This window comes from Odontomachus brunneus, unplaced genomic scaffold (genome assembly GCF_010583005.1).
Source record: "Odontomachus brunneus isolate Ranch 3 - 2012 unplaced genomic scaffold, Obru_v1 Obru_scaffold_010, whole genome shotgun sequence".
Taxonomy (NCBI): Eukaryota; Metazoa; Arthropoda; class Insecta; order Hymenoptera; family Formicidae; genus Odontomachus; species Odontomachus brunneus.
In genome coordinates this window covers 2,862,524-2,883,544 of record NW_022639460.1, presented here as the reverse complement: position 1 = coordinate 2,883,544, position 21,021 = coordinate 2,862,524, and the positions used below count along the sequence as shown (strand labels likewise).

Sequence of the window (21,021 nt, the reverse complement as noted above, 5' to 3'; positions counted from 1 at the left end):
TGTTACATATACTATAGCACTTCTAGTATTAGAGTGCACCCGGGTAGGGAATCTGAACGTACCCTAAATAGGTTTGTCGAGTTACTTGTACTATTCACACTTTTACACCTAATGCCCGTTGCACACTAGTGCACCTCATACAACTTGATCCCAAGCAAGAGTGAAAAGTGTATCAGAATATTGTATTTACACTCGTAACACGAACGTAAAACATGATGCTATTTTTAGAACCTCTAAAGAATTAATGTGCACTAAGTGTGAAAGTGTAAAAAGTTCAATTAATGCGAATAAACTTATTGGACATTAGCTATTTTCAGACAATTCACACCTTCAAAGAACGTCCTAAGAATACTCTGATGACGTCCCTTCGTCCTGAAAATGTCTTCAGAATGTATTTTGGAAAATTTGTGTTGTTTGAGGTGCACTAGTGTGCAACGGGCATTAGATGTAAAAGTGTGAATAGTACAAGTAACTCGACAAACCTAATATCTCGAGGCAGAAGTTACTAAAGATAGAACCATAAATAAAATGGAATATAGACATTGGTTGCGAAAAAACAGTAATAGTGATAATAGTTTAGTGATTATTATCTGTGATTAGAGCATTCTTTTAGGTTTTTATACATCTAGAAGTTTATACTAATCAAGAGTGATAATCGCTAAACGCTCCCTAAATCACTCTTTCTTCTGAATGTAACTATTGTGCTGTATAGTGCACTGTCTCTGTCAGCTATAAAATATCTCTTTTATAGATACTAGAATAATACATGCGCGCGCTACACGCGTGCCATATAGCTGATAAAAAACAATAAAAAATGTAAAATAAAAATTAAATAAAAATTAAATTAAATTAAATTATAATTTTAATTAAATTAAATTAAAATATACTTTAATTAATTAATAATTATAGTGAGAGACAGAGAGAGACAGAGAGACACAGGCAGAGACAGGAGAGGGTGGGAGAGACAGGGATGAGATAGTCAGGGACAGGAGGGGGAGGGAGAGACAGTGAGAAACAGGGAGAGACATATCTCTTCTGTATTTTTTTTCGTGACCTACCAATAACGCGATGACAGCTATTTGCCTAGTAATTTGACAGGTGCAAACGACATGAAGCAAGCCGCAGCCCACATGAAGTGAGCTAAGCGAGAAAACCAATCAGCATCGCAGAAAAGCGGCAACAATCAAATCTCTTACATGCTTTTTTTTAGAGAGGAACATTTCTATTATTCTTATCGCGAGAGCGATTTTTATTTGTATCAAAACTTATCGTTGAAAATTTCTTTTATTTTATTCGCTATTATAAGTTAAGTTGCGTTCCGAAATTCACTGCCAGTGCTGAAATTCTATGATATACGTTCTATGGCCGGTATTCATAGTCGAATCTTATTTCAAGATCGTCTTAAGTAATGTCTTAAGATGCGAATACGGCTCTGTGATTGGTTCATGACATCTTAAGATAGTACTTAAGTTGATCTTAAATATAAGATCTGACTATGAATATCGGCCTATGAGTTCATTTTTATGAGTTCTATTCTATGAGTTACATCAACTATAGATTTTCAGTATTGGCAGTGAATTTCGGAATAGAGCCAGTCGTTGGATACAATATGGATTTTACATAAGCTTTTAACGCGCGAAACGTACCCGATGACATTCGAATTGGTAATCGAGAAAGAGGAAAGACAAGAACGTGAAAATGAACGAAAACCTACTGCGGCGGATAAAAAACAGATTGAATGCAAAGTTTTACGTGATGAATGACTCATGGCTAAGAGAATGTCTCGAATTCTTTATTGAAGACAAAGCCCCTCATGAAGTATGTTACAAATTGTATTGTTATTTTTGTTGTCATTAATAATTCAGATTATAAAACACGTTTTTAATAATAAATTGTAAAAAGTGCAGAGTAGTTGTTTCTTTGATCTGAATGTTTTTCGAATATTAACACAATATCACTCTAGGTAACCGATAAACACATTTTGGAATTTGTGGAGAGCCAGTGGCAATTGAGTGACCTACGTGAAATAAGCAATGAAAACGGATGTCTCCCAAGGAATCTGGTACAGCAGGTGTGCACTGTGTTAACTGGTACTTATATTCTCCAGGTGAGCTTGAAGGAAGACCTAGCTATTTCATAATCCTGGCTTCAGGGATTCAAATATTATGCATCAAGATTGTCCAATATGAACATAGGTTGACAAGATGTATGACATAGCAAGTTCCAAGTACAAGCAGCTATGTCATATTCGGAAAGTCAATAGTGATAATTTAGAAATAACAGAGAATGAGAAACTAAATGAATGGGAACCAAAAGGCAGAAGAATGATGCAGTTATGCCTCACAGATGGAGTGCAGGATATTACAGCAATAGAATATACTCCACTTAAACAAGTAATGGTAAGATTTTACTGTGACACGTTTTATTATAGAAATTTAGATTTTTATTTGATCCTTTTCCAATTATTTATATAATATTTATTCTACAAGTATTTTGCAGGGTACATTACTTCCTGGCTACAAGGTGATGATAATTGGTCCAGTTAATTGTAGACGTGGTATTATATTGCTGGAAGAAAACAAATACAGAGAAATTGGTGGAGAAGTTGAATCTATGTTGAAACCCAATGCACTAGAGAATGTCTTATCTAGAGCTCTGTAAGACTATATCATTTTTTTTATCAGTTTTCCTTAATTTTCTTTGAATATAAATATATTCAATTACAGCTGAATATATTTCATTCAGAAATTTTGTAGACAATTAGCTTTATAATTTTAGCTCATTCAGTTATACTCTTCAGAGATGAGCCAGAGAATCCTGACCCATATCATGACAATGGACTAATCAAGAATCAAAATAATCAGGACCTGTCGTCAAATCCTACCAATGAAGACAATTTCTTCGACGACGATTTTGAGGAAGCTGTTGATTTGGAAGCAGTAACTGAGATTGAACGGCAAAGCAGTCAAGAAGCAGTTAGAACTGTTCAAAATTGCCCTACAAACACTAGGGAGCAAAGACAGAACACTCAAACAGTCGGGAACGATACCGCGGAAGAATTTTTGGAGGATATCGATTTTGAACCTTTAGAGGATTGGTGGGTATAGACTTGATTGCTTTTAATTTTATATTAATCGCAATAGATATCTATCTTTTAATATAAATTTATTATATAATAATGTAATCAAATACAATAATTATGTTATTGTATTTATTATTCTCTATTCTCATTATACTAAATGATCATTCTAGGTCCAGTGAAGATGCTCGTATAAGACCCTTGCGAGTATTGCCATCGTCGCGAGTAAAAACTGGAGGTTTTGAAGAGGAGGACGACTTAATGATAATTGAGGAAACATCAATTTCTGCACAAAATTCTCGAAACGAGCCGTCATTTCCCGCGAAGTCTTGTAAGAATGAGGATATCACGGATTTTCCTGATGATGATTTCGATTTCAATGACTGCGAGATAATAGTTAACACAGAATCGAAAGCTATTTGTCAAGAACAAAGTGGAAATTCTTTCAATATTAAGAGTAAAACTGGAGTATGTTCTTCGCTAGGAATATCTAGGCCGAGATTGATGAATGATGTCACAATGGAAGTTGAGAAATGTACTTCCGTGGAAGTTTTGACTACGCGAAACGAGAAATCTATGGTATTATATTTAGATAGATAATCTCTGTTTTATGTGTCGAAGATGCCATTATCATTTGAGAAATTTCATAATTTGTCTAATTAAAACTGCTCGTTCTTCATTCACGTAAGTTTATTTTTGTTAAAGGCGAGTACTTCGACATTCGTTCAGAAAATACCAAAAACGAAAACGATTACAGACTTTTTCGTTCCTCCGTCTCCTCCAAAAATTTATGTTCTGAGCGATGTACTCCGCGAAAATGTCACGGGAACAATATACAGGACCGTAAGGGCCCATGTGACGAATCATTCGACGTTAACTAAGCAAGGTAAATGCTGGGCGGTGACGGCACAGATCACGGATAATACTTCCAGCGTAGAAGTCTGTTTCGATTCCGAGGTATGTTAGAAAGAAAAATACTCTTAAGATTCTTTTGGTCTAACTGCGACCAAGTTTTCGAGTCTTTTTTCATATATCTTGAAACTTCATAAATTTAATGTACTGAAATGTTTCAGATTTTAGAGAAATTTCTCGGATTTACCGTGCAAGAATTTTCACATAAAAAGAAGCTCGCAAAATCGGACCAGCAAGTGAACAACGAGCTACGACTTGTAAGTTGGATTGTATATACAGAAATCGATATTGAAAGTGATATTCTTTTCAAATTTAAATTCTTCAGAGCTTACGCAAGGCGCAACATCAAATTGCGAGTCTGGACGCATTGTTGAAGCTGGAATTAACTCAGGATCAAATACCGAAAGTTGTTGAGATCACACAGCAAAAGAAAGAGCTTACGAAGAGGTCTGCATAAAACTAGGTAAACTCGTGTAAACAATAAGAAGACCTTATCCAGAGATCTTATTAGTTTATAAGAGTACTCGACTACTTTATAAAGCAGTCTGATTCGAAAACTATAATTAATAATCGTAAGAAATAAATTTAAATTAATGTATTTTACGTCTAGGAGATTATGAAGGAAGGAAGGAAGGATAGGAGGAAAGGATAAAATTACTTATTGTTTTAAAATCTATAATAAACACTATTCCGTTTCCTATATATGGACGATTGTAATCGATACGTGCTCATACAGGATGTCCTAGGATCGTCGAAAAATGGACATATAATGTTATTCTTTTGCTTAAATGTTTTTCTTATTTTAGAATCGAACTAAAGATACTAATGACGTTAGTCTCTTTAGTTTTACATCTATTGTCTAAAAAGAACAAATTTCGATTAACGAATTGCATGACCATAGCATTTATTAACTGGTACACTTGATCATCGCAGTGGTACATTTTCGTTTCGATTCATTGTTCTATCTCGCTCATTCTCTCTCTTTCTCTCACTCTTTCTCGCACACATTTATTCATACATACATACTCTCCTTTCTCTCTCTCTATCTCTCACGCTCCTTCACTCACACACATTCAATGTAATAACAAGTTCACATTTTCAGTTAATATCGGTTCTTTATTGTTACAATAAATTTATGCTTATTGCACACTTTTCCATGATATAAAACTCATTCCACTACTCTCTTGCTTTTTTTGTTTCTCGCTCTCTTTCCCTCTCTCTCTCTCGTTCACTCACTCTCTCTCTCTTTCATTCTCTCGAGATACAAAATTAATCCATCATCGAAACACGTCGCACTGATGATTTTGTTTCTAAAGGGGTCTGCAAATAAATTGTTTAAATAACAATAACTTAAATATAAATATCAACGCAATATGTCCCGTGAGCTCCTACAATCGTCGAGAGATTGAATCTCTCCGTATCCTTGATCCTTTCGTTCTTCCTGCCTCCGTAAGCGCAACGACAGTGTCGTTCCTTGTCAATGGCAACCTGCCTCTCGTTGATCGAACTAATCTTTCACAGTAACGTGTTTTTGCTATAACCGTTTTTGTGGGAGATACACGTCAACTGCTTTGAGCCTTTGGGTCCTTCGTTACCGCGAAGAATCCCCTGAAGTCGTGGGTTGCCGAAAACATGAATCCTTAGAAACTTTACAATGACAGATTCTTCATCCTTCGTCGCATTGGAAACACTTTATTAGTAATTAAAGTTGAGATAATTTATAATTGCTATTTTTTCTTTTTAAATCTCTTGATATCCTAAGCCTTGGAAAACTTGGACTCTCGTCAGTCGCTACCTCATTCTTTCGAATTCAATTAGAGCTTGCAATTTAAATGCTTTGGTTGTTCGGATTCTCTTGGAATTTTGATCGCGGAATTTCAATCCCGACACTTTCGGATTCATGAATTCGAGCAGATATTTCGTTAACTTTTCGGTATCGTGGATCCTTTGGCTCCTTCGGAGTTTTTGGGATGTTAATCCTACAAACTCTCGTGCAGCACTCTCGCTCTCCCAACTTTCCCGCAGGACGATGAGCATTCAAGGAATTAGCTTTCGGGGTGTTCGACGAGCGTCGTGTCCGAGTCTTCCTCGACCGGGACGATTCTCTGCAGTTCAACAGTACATGAGATGCGCAGATCGATCACCAAGACGGCGGCGGTGTCCTTGAGATCATTGGATCGCTTTTATCGATCGCAAATATCGCCGTATGTGAATCGCGTGGGAACTCTCACGGTTGCTGCCTTAGTATCATGTGTAAATGCGTGTGTGTAGACGTATATGTGTGTGTGTGTGTGTGTGTGTATCGCTCTTTGTGTCTATGTATGTTGAATATGAGCATAGGTATGTGATCGGTCCGCGCACACGGTATATACTATAATGAATATCGACGAGCTGCCCTCCGGCAGTGGCGAGGAAAGCAGAGCTCTAACGGAAATTTGCCTACATAATCTCGTCGTCTCGACACATCGCCTCCGACAGACTTTTAGTGTGTTGGGTATTTCTCAGTGTGTGTGATGTGTGTGTGTCTCTGTGCTGCCTACGTGTCATGTATGTTTGCGTGTATGTGTGTGTTACGAAAGGTGGTAGGTGGTTTACCAAAAGGTATAACCGCCCTCTGTTCCTCCTCCCAGGAACGAACCCTTCTTTTGCGACAAAGCCACACTGTGGCCGGCCATCGCGGCCAATTGCGCGGCGTTCGCGGCCACCCCGGGCGGTGGTGGCGGCAAAACTGGCTGTGAGATGCCGTCGAAGCGAGTACCGTCGAAACCGTTCTGTGAAATGAAGAACATAACGAACATTTTGGTATCATTCGAAAGGCGGTAAGAGTTTGGAAACTCTCATTATCCTTCTGTGTGATGATTCATTGCTTCAGGTAATAAATGCAGAAGCAGTTTAGTCAAGTTTGGTATCGGTTAACTTAATATACTTTAAATGACTCTTCAATGTGTGTCTAACAAGACATACACTGAATGACGATACTTACAGGTACCATAATAGTGGGCCTCACGGGGGCGGGCTGCATAGCGGCCGCAGGATAATACGCCGCCGCTGCAGCCAACGGCGGATAATATTGCAGTGGTCCATATGCGGTAGGATACCCTGCCAAGTATCCACCAGGATATCCCTGTCCGTACATCGGTTGGTACATCTAAGAGCGGATTTTTATCGATGAAATCCCAATTCTAGGCTCATTCTGGCTTTTAATAATAAAACATGGAAGTAAGCGATTCTCACCATAGGATGCGTAAGAGTCTGATCATACGTCGGTGGTGGTGGACCCTGTGTCGCATAAAGCTGCGGTTGATTGGGAAACACTCCGTAGGGCGCGGCGCCTGCAACTGCAATGATGAATATTATTGTACTTAAAGTATAAAACAGCGTCGAGATGGACGGCTTTCAAAACAACTCGCGACTTTCAAAGCGGAAAGACAAGCGTTAGGCGGCAAACAAACGAGCATTTACTATGCGATATTACATACGTCAATTGCCGTATTCTTGTTGCAATGTGTATATTAATTATCATACAATATATGTCGGCTGAAATTTCTTTATTTGTAGATAAAATCAAACAATCAGGCAGCCCGTGTTCACGTTAACAAGAAAAAAACAATAGAGGCACACGCATGGCCGAGGTTTTATCAGAGGAAATACTAAGAGATAGAGAGGCCTTACCACCGTAGGTCGGGGGCTGCGTTGGCGCGGGGACAAAGCCGGTCGGTGGATGCGGTGCCACCGGATACGCTGCAACACAAGGCAACGCGAAATGCAGCTCTACCAAATCTGCAGGCCGCAGAATGGCGTGTGTGTGTGTTCGATCTAAGCCAACATGGTACGTGGTACCACCGCCAGAAAGGACGAGTGCCGGCGCGCCCCGTTCGCGTTTTGACACGGCAGCGAAAAGTTAAACTCATCGTCGACAAATCGTCGCCTCGTCCGCGTCGAACGCGGCGGAGCGCGTCGTCGGGGTCGGGAACGTGGTTGGATTATTTTCTCCGACGCGATTTTCCTACGTAAACGGTCGACGATTTCTTCAGCACAAACTTCTTCGTGTCAGCGGCACTAACGATTCGAAAAGCAACTCAGAGTTGTTTGAACAGGTATAAAACGACAGAAACCAGATCAATAGAAGTTACCACGTTTGTAGATATTGAGCAATTTTTTTTTTAGAATGGAAGAGATCATTCTGTGACCTGTTATTCCGAGATATCGTTTTCGAATGCGAGAAAACCGCTTCGAGTTGGTGTGCTCGAAGCTTGAAGACAATTCGTCTGTTTTGTTCCGCTACGTCGGAGAAAAATCGTCCAACGCGCCACCGATTCCCAGAGTGGTACTCCCACACCCAAGTATATCTTACACATGACATACACCGTTTTGATCAAGGTACTATTCAAAGCTCAAACAATGTTAGTCACTAAATAATGGTGAAAAGAAATAACCGAAGATATCACGCCCGTCTGTCGCCCCCCGGGCTTTCCGCCACCGAGCTTTTATTCCGCCCGGAACGTGAACCGCGTTGGCGCGCAGACGGGCTTTTTTGTAAAAACATTTACAAGGTGACAAACTACTCCTCATACCGAAGAACGTATGACTCGGTTCTTTTGATATTAATTACCATCAGTATCTTCGAGATCATTTTCTTGTATCAACAATCACGCTTTTTCGTGATGATTCATATATTCAAAGTCTTGTTATCTCAAAATAATGATACTTCTTTAAGTGTAAAAGCGCGTTGGAACATATCAAAGAGGAGGAAACAATTTCCCCATAATGTATATAATCGGTAATGTTTTCAATAAAGTCAGACAGGAATTTTTTCATATAAAAGAGAACGGTATAAAAAATATATTATAATATATAATCTAATAATTAATATTTGTATATAAAGTTATCAATATTAAAAAAAAATTAAAGAAACCGACGGAGAAATGTGGACCTTCGACTATTGAAGATTAAATAATTCCATCTAAACTTTGTTAGATTTTGCAAACGTTCTTTGATTTTTTGAGAAGTTGGTCATCTTTGATCACATCCTCTCGGGGATCCATCGAGGTCGCTAATAGATCATCCACACGAATGGATCCACGATCGAGGAGCGGTTGAGGCGAATCGCGCTCGAGAATACTTCGGAGTATCGGTAGATTTCCCCGAGATTGGGGACCGCTATTTGTAAAGAGTGAATTCAACGAATACTATTGATCTTAGCAAACTCTAATTTTCGGACTTTCCACCGAAGCTTTTGTTGCTGGCTATTCTCGAATAGCGACTCGCCGATGAGCAACCTTTACTTCTAGAACTAAGATTTAATACGAAACCGATCTCAAAGCAAATAGCGTTACGCAATCAAGGTAAAAGCCAAATACATTCGTCTAAGAGGTCGAGCCTGAGGGATTCGCGTGTCAACTGAAAGAGGCGTCAACGATAAGATACTCGAATGTAAAAGATCGTCGAGATAAGTTGTTAACATATTGAATTGTCGCGTGAATGCTTTCTGAATCCTTAAGAAGAATTAGGATAGATATGAAAGAACAACATCTTGTAAGTTGGAATATCTGGTATTTGTTTGCATGAAATTTACGCAAACTAATATGAAAGTTTTGGTTATTAGCAATTAAAACTTCGTTTTGCTTAAAATAGTTTGTTTACTCAAGGAGTAGCATGCTTCAAATTTAACGATCTTGAAAGATTCTGAGATTTATGTTCCGATGAGCGATGAGGAAAGTCGGGAACTTCATTACAGGCTCATCGGATTCCTCGTAATATTTTGGCATATCGATCTTCAACATTCAATCGAGAACGTTCGTTTATGATCACACTTTGCAAATATAATCAACATGTTAACAATTCGTTCGTTTATTATTTACTTCATTGATCGCTAATTAACCCATCGTATCCGTATGCACTTCAACGTTACATTTTTATTGCAATTATGAACTCGAATCTCAATTTATCTGAAAAATACGATTTTATGTGAGACGCGAGACGGACAAGAGAGGCAGATCCAAGTGATAGACCGTCGCAAATCCCGAGACTCGACCGCGTTCGAGGAACAGAAAAACGACAAAACAGAGCTAAAATAAAGCCAGGAGGTAAGAAGGATAACGGTTGCTCCAAAGAGTGATGTTAAAACAAGCCCAAGTAATCGAAGGACTCGCGATGTGAGAACGACAGTCGGTCTCAGCATCATCTCGTTACATTATCATTATCATTATGTATCATCATCATCGTCGTCATCGTCATTATTGTCATTGTCGTCCTCGTCATCGTCAGCGTCGATGACGAGACGCGACTTCACAAAGTTAAACCGAGGAGAAGAGAGACTGTACATTTCTCCCTTTCTCTCTCGGGGCGGTGAATGTGTAATTTATACAATGAGTATAGTGGTACGATGATTATGTATATATATATAAATATATATATGTAATATTTATATATGCATATATAGCGGTGGACTATATATACATATCGGGCTCCACACATTCAAAAAGTCGTGACAAGACTCAGCAAACCACAAATTTCTGCAAATATCCAGAGATAAAGGTCAAACATGATTAAAAGTTCCTCGGAATCGTGTGTAATAAGTAAGTAGGTAAACGTCGGCGACCGGCCGCGTCGCGACGCCGCGAGACGCTCGGCCGCCTGCTTTTCTCTCTCTAGTCTTTTTAATTATCTAAATTGCGTCATGCGCCGCGCGTCGCCGTCATCAAGAGGTCGGTTATCCTTTCGAGTGTTTCTACGTTTTTCGTTTCTCATTAATATATATATACATACATTGTCCAAAGTATGTAGGAAAATGGAGGATGCGTACAATCTCCGGAGATCATTTTTTGAAGGAAAGGAAAGCGAAGAAGAACGACAGAGGAAACACGAAGTTTTGGAAAGTTACTTGCTTCAACAACTGAGGAAACGATTCTTCCAAGCCGTCCAAAAAAAGATACACATTTGAGAAAGATGGAGATTATGGGTAAGAAGAAATTGTTCCCGCGAATGAAAAAGCGAATTCCAAGGCGGAGGATTTTTCGTCCTCCGGGCGACGTGCGCGCGGTTGCTCTGGCGCTGGATGGACATGTTATACTCTAACATAAACGTCAGCCCACACCAAATTATCCATGATATGACCGAAGGCTGGTCGAACGGGCGGAGACGAACGGTCCAACGCGGCTTCCCACACATCCGTTTCCGCCACAAATTGCGTGATCTCGTGAGAATTCACCGTGTCGATGATGCAGATGAAGCTATTTTGCATTTTTGCGATGCCCAGGTGTGCAGACGCGACTGTCGACCGAAGAAGAGTAGTCAAATACGGAGGAAGGAAAAATAGTTGCGCCTGGGCTCGCGTCAGTACAGCTTTCCGCACATCATCGTAATAATACACGAGAAGGAGCTAATTGAAAGAAGGAAAAGCCTCGAAGATTCGGGGGTGACCGAAAGATCCGGGCGAGAATAACTTCACTCTAAACACTCCACACACACGTTCGTGAGTCCGCGTTGCATCATCCGGTCCGTCTACGCGTTCGCGCAGCCTTCGGTTGCAGTAATAAGTTATGTATCAATGTGCCACGGTGCAAACAATTATCGAATCAGTAACAATCGATTGTAATAATTAATGCTAGTACGGCTTCAATGATAAGTCGAAAAGTGTCCATAGCTTCCTTTTCTTTCGCACTCTTTCTCTCTTCGTTTCTCTCTCTCCCTCTCTCTCACGCACGCACTTTCTCTCTCTGTGACTTCTTCGATTTGTCCCAATGAGCAGTTCGACGCTATTCAGAGCACGATTCATTTCTGATCTCATTTTTTTGCTCGTTTCAGTCTACTCGACGACCCACGTGAAATGGCTGGCCAACGAGGCCAAGGGTGCGTCTACTTTTCTTTTTTTCTTTCTACCGGACGGCGGCTCATCGAAATGCTTCCGTGGAACAGGAAGTGTCCTCGAAACGACTGTGACCACTGGAAGCGCGACGAGAAAAGGATCGTTAGGTAGTTGTGAGTATGCGAATTCTCTGGTGGCAATTCGGGAAATGTGCTAAGAATACACACCACCAGTTAGATAACGGTTCATTATGAAAATAAGGAGAACGTAATTCAAGAAAAGAATCACGTTTTTCTGATTTTACAGAGAGGGTAGCTACTGAAAGGGGCTACAATTTCAAGTCTTTGTTGCGACCGGAAAATGTCAACTAGATTCGACAAGAAACAAGACTCGAGTGACAAGATCTTAGGAAAAACCTTAGCGTCTATTTTGCTTCCGGTGATCTGCGAAACAATCGTCGCGAGGGCACCCTCGTCCAGTATCGACCAACGTATCGAACGAACGCTACTTCGCTTAAGCTCACTATTAACAGTATACACGGTTAATACATCTTGCCAATCATGCGCATGCAGTTTGTCGCATGGCCGGGAGAGCTCGTCTCGCGATTTCTTAGCGGGGTCCGCTCAGCATCCGAAACAAGAGCGACGTGACACGCACGAGTGCGAATGTGTAATACGTTAATAAACGTATGGTATGTACATGGAACATGTGGACGACGTAAGAAGAACGCGAAGAAAACGACGCTGACGAGTCTCCCGGAAAGAGCGACGTCAAGGTCATCTACGGAGCTACGGTGATCACACAATAACACGACGGTTCAAAACACGATTACGCCAGTTCGCTCGATCCCGCCTTCCTTCATGTGATCGAAGTTGCTACCAGTAAGCAAAAGTAATAAATAAGGTGTAGGTGTCCGGGAGGGATCGAATGCGAATGAAGTAACCAGTGTACAAGGCGAAATCGTGAGAACCGGCTAAAACAGTATATTGAAAGAAAAGAAACATGCACGATTGTAGAAACAACGGGGCCGGGGAACTGTGTGTACGATCGTCCTTTTTTCCTTCGATCCTTCCCTGCAATATGTTTCTCTGTTCGCTTCTCTTTTTCGCCTCTCTTTTTCGCGCTCTATCATGTCTCGTTTTTTTTTCGTTTCCGAGTGAAGGACGATCGTACTGAGGACCCTCGTCGCCGAGGAAAAAACGTTCCGAGCATGCGAACCGAGATAACAACTCATGGAAAAATTGAAGCTCCTTTTACTCGCAAGGAGACCTACTATTGGGATGCTAAAAGGGTGAACGCAATTTCACTTTTGTATTTTGGTCAGCCGCGATTGCGTAGCTCTCGTACGCATTCTTCATTCCCCTCTCTCTCTTTCTCACATACACATACACATGCGCGCGCGTACACACTTTCTCTCCTTTTTTTTCTTCGTTCTGAAGTTAACCACGCGCGAGAGCAACAAATCGCAGTCACGGCCGACGAGAGTGAGATTACGTTTCGTGTGATTTGAATGCTTCCATCGTCCTACGACGTTCAAAGTCAAGCTACTGTAAACTCAAACTATACTGAAGAATCGACCTATGATTACGACTACGATCGTCGGAGGAGGAAGTCGAGATGTCTTTCTCTCTCTCTCTCTCTCTCTCTCTCTCTCTCTCTCTTTCTCTCTCTCTCTCTCTCTCTCTCTCTCTCTCTCTCTTTCTGACTTTCTATAACACGTGTCTACAACGTGCAAATGAGCGCTGCCACGAGTTTTCTCGTCAGTCGATTGACTGTGCGTTCTCCTTCAATTTGGAACTTTCTCGATTTTTTTTTTGTTCTTATTTGTCCTCTCAATTGCATCTTGTCGCGCGACAATACTCGGGAAACTTGTGGCGCGGCTCAAAGCGACATGCACTATTTGTTAAAAGTGAGCTGGCAAGTTCCTAGTGAAGTAAAAGTATCGTCAAAAGAATATGCCGAGCTTAGATACAGCATTCGTGTCCAGCCGCTATGTGAGCGCGTGCACGTGCGCACAGCTCAAGATTTACGAATTAGTTATCAATTCAAAACTTGTGTTAATGCTGGATAATCAATTAATTTTTGCAATATTAGAATTACCAGCAATTGATGATCTTATGGAATATAATTTAACGCATTAATATATTACCGATGAAGATTCAAGATTTTTATAAATAGAAAATTCTTGCTCTAATTATTCTTCAGCAAATATATGAGATTAATAGAAACTGATATATTATTTAGCGGAATATAAGTTAGACGTTTCTATTCTAATTATCTGTTTTCATAGCGTGCAATAGTTCCGAATCTGAAAGTCTTACAGACTTATAATTGTGCCAGATTTATTAATTTTGCTTAAAGTTACTTTTTCGCGCATTGCTGTTATTAGCAAGGACAGTCTTCTGTTATCACGAAAATAGAAATATTAAGATGTGTAACAAAAGAGCTTACAATTTTACAGAGCGAATGTTCATGAGCGTGCGAGCGCGCTCGCGCGGACACGTCGGGCATAGAATAATAAAGAAAAGAAAAAGGAAAGATAGTAAAAGAACAATGAGTAAAGCAATCAGCCAATACCACGAAGTTCCAGTACGGAATATAGTTACACCCATATCAATATCTTACGACCATATTGATTTGGATATATAGCGACCCACGCCTCTGATTCCCAAAAGCGACCGATCAAACGACGTGAACGCGTCACACGGCGTTCACGGTCGCGACAGTGGGAAACCGATTCGAATTGGGCGCGCGAGCTTTCTCCGCGTGAAGTTTTCGCACAGTACATTCGATAGTTCTTTCATAGTTCGACAACAATCGTGCTTTCGTTTGCATTCTTTCCTCTGAGGGAACACAGCCGGTTCCTCAGCGATCGTCTGACTAGCTACAAGTCGTCGGTTTCGAAGAGTATTTCCCGAAATGCGAACTTTCGCGCGGAGAACTTCGTAACATAGCACGGCCGCGTGGAAGTCACGCGATTCGTAACTTAAACGTGGCACGTTTTTTTGTTTCGAATCGGGAGACGCCTGGTGCGTTCTATATCTTTAAGTACGTTGAGGCTACAAGAAAGCCGACGATCGCTTCTAATCTTGTTGAAAGTGCCACTCGCTTCCTGCTAATGCGATCACGATTTCGCTTCGCGTTTATTACGCGTTAACGATTAAGCGCGACTCAGGAGTCTATCAAGGATCTAGAGACTCGCTTAGAAATCTAAGCAGGCGAAAGTGTGAACACACAAATGCAAAATTTCGGAGGATCCACGGAGTCCCGTTACTCCGTGAGATCCAAATGCTAAATAAAACAGCCAATATGTGAGACTAATAAGCTGAATTTTAGGTATTATGCATCATGAAGTTGTGGGATCTGCGAAGCGGTATAATTCTGGAATCAAAGCAATTCCGGAGGGTCAATGTGGAATCAAGAAGTTATCTACAGGTCCGTAGATCCTCTAACTTTAGTGGATTCTTTTCATATTCGGCTAATCTTGTCTTCGCGAGAGGGCATATGCATTTGAGTAACAACAATAAACATTAGAAGCAACCGGGATGGCTTGCCAAACAGCCTCAGCATATTCAGGTGGTATACATATTTATATAATATATATATGTGTGTATATACGTAATTATGTTGGTATAAACACGTAGTGAGTTAAGGTAATATATAGAGTAAGGTGAGATTAGATACGTGGCTTAGGCTGCGCCGGTCTCCGGAGCTCCACCTACTGACTGGGATCAAATCGTCTTTGTAATGGTCCGCTGCAAACATATTGACAGCCAAACTGTAGGCACTGTCCCTCCGCTCAAGCTGCTACACCGCCAAAGGTATAATAAACGGTAGCAGATTCGCAGCAGTATAACAGTATCTTCGCTTGTTCTTACTAACAGTATTATATGGAGTTTAAGGAGCACATCGGCTCTCCATTTACAGGCTAAGTTTTACGTATCCTTAATACTGCGCTCTGCAGGAGCGCAGCACCTGCTTTGGGGACAGATCAGACAGACTTGATAATAAAATGTCGCAACTGGAGCTTAACTGCTCTGAACGGCATTTACATGAAAGATATTCTCTTTCTCTCTCTCTTTCTCTCTCACACACACACTCTCTTGCTCTCTCTCTCTCTCTCTCTCTTTCTTTCTTTCTTTCTTGCCAGAGCTGTTCCGTGGGTATCTCGGATCTATTGTGCTCTGCTGTGTTGTGCAGATAGTAACCGAGCAGATCCGTGACACCTGGAGCAACTTGAGCGTACAGACAGACGCTTAGGTGAACTCGATCGCTTTGACCCTGCAGTGTCTATTCGATCGTAATTGGGTAGCGCGAAACCGTTTGCCCGTACATGATACTCTCTTAAGCTCTGCGAGCCCTTCTTTGATCATACTTTTCATACACGAACGTTTGCGCATTCTCATTCGTAACCGGCTCCTGCATCTGTAAGAATACGACTGAGTAATACCAAGAGATGACCTCTGGAGAGCATATACAACCGTGAAACAAGTAGAGACCCATCACAGTGGATTCTTATCCTTTGAACTTCCATTGAATGTAATTCAAGCTAAAACTCATGTTTTAATGCTAAATACATGTAAATGTATATATTGCGGAGAAAAGATACATAACTGTACGTTTAAAGTTCAAGGAGATAATATACATACATATGTATACACATACATACAAACATATATATGTGTGTACAGAACAAGTATATATATGTATGCATTTGTTGGAATATATGTACCAAAGCATACATATTTATTAAGAAAGAAAAAAATTAAACGTACTGTGAGAGTGTGTCCAAAGACACATCATTACTGAGATTGAGAGGATCTAAAAATATCTGGGAAAGATATTTATAATTTAAAAGAAGTTTGAGACTGTGTTGAAGTATCTCAAGCACATAGGACCAAGAATCACAAAGAACTAGAGCTTATGAATATTATCAAGAAGAAATTAAAAAATAAAAATACGTAAGAATTTACAAGATTTAGCTGATTTTAGAGAGAATATTAATAATCTAAAAGTATAATCTAAACGCATGGGGAGAAAATAATGCGCAATTTTGCGAGAGGTATCAACGAACACGAAAGTCCAAGTGCCCTCGAGGGCCTTGTGTAGTGAATTTCTTCGAAAAGAATTCGAAGGAGACGCGATAGGAACGGGTTTCCGAAAGAATTGCGGATAAGGGAACAGAGAAGACGTGTGAACGACAATTTGCAAATTTGGCGCACGAACCAGTATGAAATGTAACGAAATTCTCTCTTTTGTCACGAGGAAAAAAGAGAGAAAGAGAACGAGCGAGTCTCCGGAGGCCATTTTGTATTCCCAGCGCGATGCGCGGTATTGATTTGTCCTGTCAACTCAGGCCAGGTATTCGGAGCGGTCCGTGCCGACGCCCGGGGCCCCGGCGCGCGAGCGACGACGCACCGCGTCGCATCGTGAGCCGTGTGCACCAGGAGTCGCGTCGACGCCGGCGTCACTTCGGGTGATGACCGTGCGTCGCGTCGAGTGACAAGTGGTGAGGCACGGCTTATCTTAACGAGCGCACGCGTGTGTATTACGTGTACGTGTGTGTGTGCGGAGTATGTCCCGTGTGTATATGTGCACGCGCGTTTCCTGGTGTCTGTGTGCACCTGTGTGTATGTGTGTGTATGTATGTTTCCCTCTCCCTCTGGGGTCTGTCGGTGTACATTACACGCAACTGAACGGTAACGCGCGTGACTACGTCGTATAATTACCTTTCTTGTCGGTCATTATTGCTTAAAGTTTCACAATTTTACTAAAAAAAAAGTGGTACGTTATTCCTAATTAATTCACCGATTCGAGTCTCGCAACACTGTTCGGCCGACGGGAACGGCTGTGACACTTGACAGACACTAGCGCCCTTTATTGAGCGTGTCCGTGGTGGCGGCGCGACGGCGCCGCGCGCTGCTGCCCGCGCCTCGCAGTTCAATTGGACGTTGACTCCACCAATGAGAGTGTTGCGATATAAAGGCTGCTTCTCAGCGTCTTGAATCGTGCACGTTGATTGCGCAGCTTTGCTAAGTCCGATCGCGAAATTAAAACTCAACCAATCAGAATTGAGCAAGATTTAAAGATGATAATTGACCAATGAAATAGTACTGTGTCTCTTTCTAGAGAGCAACCAATACTCAGTTTGTGATACGAGCTTTATATGGCTGATTTGTCTATTATTCAATTCACGGTTGTCAAATAAAATTAGATCCAAGGTTTTTGGGTAGAGTGTGACACGACGCAAGGTTACCGGTTAAATGGTCAAGCACTGTCAGTTAGCAGTATATTCGGTATTTGTAAATAAGCAGATATGACGACCAAAACCATTGAATTGCAACGTAAGTAATCACTCAGAGATAAGCGGTAGAACTTTTACAAAAATTCAGATATATATATATATATATCCACATATTTGTCTGTAATAAAGCATTTATTTATAACGTAACGCATTTATTTATTTGTAACGTATTATTTATATAGTGATAAGTATTTTGTTCTATTAAAACACTGTAGCATTTCCAATAAGAAATTATTACGACTTTATTTTATATTAACAGGTAAACATTTGATGGAGGCCTTCCAATATGATTGTCAAACGTTATTAACACGTTTTGAGTTAACTTACAATACTCATTTTCAAAATTTCTGTGAAATTTGGAGAGAAATGCAGTTTTCATTAATATTTGAGTAAGTAGTTGATTCTTTAGTGAAAGAAAAAGTAGAATTGTAAGAATAAAATTTCCTTATAAAGATTTTCACAAATGATTTAATACCAGATGTTAAATATATGAACCTATTGAAGAATGAGAATTAATGAAAATTATAAACTTACAGTTGTCAGCCCTCTAAATCAGTCTTGATTGTCTTTTATAAAAATGCTCTTCATGTAACAAAACAATTTCTGATAAATGCATCTGGCTTAAAAGAACGTATTGGTGCTCTGTATCTCATGTATAGTGTGTATTACATGGTGCGATCAGATGAGGCAAAGATTAGAATGACTTTGTCAGATTGGAAATGTTTGATGGATCTGCATCAGCAAGTTAAGGTGGAAGAATATCTTGATGCTAATTATATTTTGTGCAAACTAATTGTTGATTGTGCATTTATCCATTGCATTAGTGACAATGAGGTATGTCTGCTTCTTAACCTTTTTATGCTATTAATATCAAATTGCAATTAGTTTCATTTAAACATCAACAATTATTAAATTATATATTAATAATCAAAACTGAATAATGCATAAAGTCTTCTGATTCAACTTTGAAGAGATATATTAATAGGTAATTTTCTAAAGAAATATAGTGGCTATCTAATAAGTTAATAGTATCTCAGTGTATGTATATACTTGCAGTATGGCATCGAGAAGCATTTCCACAAGAGCAAGTCAAAGCCTTTGCTGGATTATTATAATATATTACCTGAGATCAAAGATCTGGCAGCACCTGGAAAATTGCTATCAACAATCAACAGCTTAAGCAAGTTGTATGAGGAGAAGAAGCGCACCTTTGTTGGTGAACAAGATATCTCCAGTGTGCAACTTTATGATGCAAACATGGCGAATGATTTTATTAACTGCATTCGTACAATGCAAGCCGAAACCAGAATATTTTCTAAGAATACTTTTGACGAGAACACCTGTAGTAATGAACCGAGACCGTCAACGTCTGCATCGTCAGAGTTAGCGTCATTATCAACGTCAGAGTTAGCATCAACATCGGCATCAACATCAGCATCAGCATTAGCATCAGCATCAGTATCAGCATCAGCATCAGCATCAACATCAGCATCAGTATCAGCATCAGCATCAGCATCAGCATCATTACTAATGTCAATGCCAATACTAGTATCGTCATCATCATCGACGGTACCAACTTCAGCATCTAACAACCAAGAGAATAATAAAGTTAAAAAACGGTGAGTAATCTTCTTAGGTTTGTTAATAGTCATTACTTGAAACTGGCCTCTTATAAGATACTTAGAGTTCTATTCAGAGTCAGATCCAAGTTTTTCAGTTAAATTAAGATATATATGATATTTATATCAGTAATTTATATCAGTAATGATTCAACTGAAAAACTTATCTAATTCTGAAATCAAATATAAGTATTTTACTTGAAACAAATTTCAAATAATAACTATTAACTTTAGGCCTTAGAATCCCATGATTTTCTTTATGATACATGATTAGAACATTAATTATTTTATATAGAAAAGATAATATAGAATGAAAATATTTTTACGCGCTTTGTTTCCATAAGAACGGATTAGAAGAAACAAGTGATTATATTAACAATAGTTTTTTCTGACATGCAGACTTCCTCATATATATAACATTCGCACCAAATATCTATATTTATTTCCTTATTGTATTATAAAGTGCGATTATATACGGATTACGGAATATATACGTGCGTAATTTAGAGAACTTATTGGTTATAATTGGTTATAAACAATTCTTTGACAGCCGAATACGTCGTCGAAAGAAATTGATCCTGGCCAAGATGGGTCACGCATTTGAAACAGCGTTAAGATCGGAATCTGAAGAAGAAATGGAGATAGAATCTGATTCAGATCCTTTACAAGGCGTTTGAAGGAAGCTTAGTGTTGTTTTAGAACAACACAAGGTTACAATTTAAAAACTGACGGTAATATATGAAATATTAACTAATAGTATCAATAAAAAGAATGTTTGTAAGACACAAAAAATATGTACATATTCATCAAATATATTTTATTGTAAAAATATATGCAATGCCACGGGAATCGTAATAGTTAAATATTAATTTTTTGTATAAAAAGATGCTGCGCTCCGTTGAATTTTTTATTGAGACGCACTAGATCTGTATACGATAGACATGACAATTCAATTAAATGATTAAACTTTAGCAATGCAATTCGAGTAAGTTCATAAATATGGAAACGCGGATACAGTTAAAGAATTCAATGTAGCAACGGTTTAATTTCTCAAGAACTCAAGAAAGTAATTCAATTATCTCAATCTTCAGATTTATCTTTTCAGGTTATTGAAAAAGACAAGATAAGCCGTTATCTCACATTGAACTCTTCAATTTTATTCAAAGTTATTGTGCTATGCATTGAGATACGCTTTCTTTGTATGAAACATGCAAATACACAGTGGTGATCAACGTTAGTTTCCTTATCTTACAAGTCTTCAAGAAATTCGGTCACCATATATGTTTTTGTATTACTTCGC

General features: G+C 39.5%; 3 protein-coding genes across 6 annotated transcripts; 2 read left to right on the top strand and 1 right to left on the bottom strand.

Moving 5' to 3' along the window:
• Nucleotides 1-1,117: 1,117 nt before the first annotated feature.
• Nucleotides 1,118-5,170, top strand: LOC116840554 (recQ-mediated genome instability protein 1-like). 3 transcript variants are annotated; one of them, XM_032807382.1, is made up of 11 exons: nucleotides 1,118-1,135; nucleotides 1,566-1,818; nucleotides 1,964-2,107; nucleotides 2,196-2,399; nucleotides 2,500-2,657; nucleotides 2,801-3,097; nucleotides 3,253-3,658; nucleotides 3,785-4,036; nucleotides 4,153-4,248; nucleotides 4,317-4,454; nucleotides 4,602-5,170. In XM_032807382.1, exons 2-10 carry the CDS (start codon nucleotides 1,699-1,701, stop codon nucleotides 4,446-4,448), a joined length of 1,809 nt encoding a protein of 602 aa, XP_032663273.1. In that variant the 5' UTR covers nucleotides 1,118-1,135; nucleotides 1,566-1,698; the 3' UTR covers nucleotides 4,449-4,454; nucleotides 4,602-5,170. The 3 variants fall into 3 exon arrangements, with proteins under 3 accessions (XP_032663273.1, XP_032663272.1, XP_032663274.1); XM_032807381.1 differs by lacking the exon at nucleotides 1,118-1,135 and having other exon boundaries at nucleotides 1,394-1,818; XM_032807383.1 differs by lacking the exon at nucleotides 1,118-1,135 and having other exon boundaries at nucleotides 1,796-1,818; nucleotides 1,964-2,071; nucleotides 2,153-2,399.
• LOC116840562 (DAZ-associated protein 2-like) lies at nucleotides 4,871-17,688 on the bottom strand. 2 transcript variants are annotated; one of them, XM_032807394.1, is made up of 5 exons: nucleotides 17,528-17,688; nucleotides 7,664-7,732; nucleotides 7,226-7,329; nucleotides 6,975-7,139; nucleotides 4,871-6,762 (listed from the first exon to the last, which is right to left on the bottom strand). In XM_032807394.1, exons 1-5 carry the CDS (start codon nucleotides 17,541-17,543, stop codon nucleotides 6,583-6,585), a joined length of 534 nt encoding a protein of 177 aa, XP_032663285.1. In that variant the 5' UTR covers nucleotides 17,544-17,688; the 3' UTR covers nucleotides 4,871-6,582. The 2 variants fall into 2 exon arrangements, with proteins under 2 accessions (XP_032663285.1, XP_032663286.1); XM_032807395.1 differs by lacking the exon at nucleotides 7,664-7,732 and having other exon boundaries at nucleotides 5,087-6,762.
• On the top strand, nucleotides 17,673-20,974 carry LOC116840559 (snRNA-activating protein complex subunit 1-like). The gene is made up of 6 exons (XM_032807391.1): nucleotides 17,673-18,142; nucleotides 18,362-18,491; nucleotides 18,639-18,936; nucleotides 19,159-19,721; nucleotides 20,272-20,452; nucleotides 20,827-20,974. The coding sequence occupies exons 1-5, from the start codon at nucleotides 18,115-18,117 to the stop codon at nucleotides 20,396-20,398; spliced, it is 1,146 nt and encodes a 381-aa protein (XP_032663282.1). The 5' UTR covers nucleotides 17,673-18,114; the 3' UTR covers nucleotides 20,399-20,452; nucleotides 20,827-20,974.
• Nucleotides 20,975-21,021: the final 47 nt, after the last annotated feature.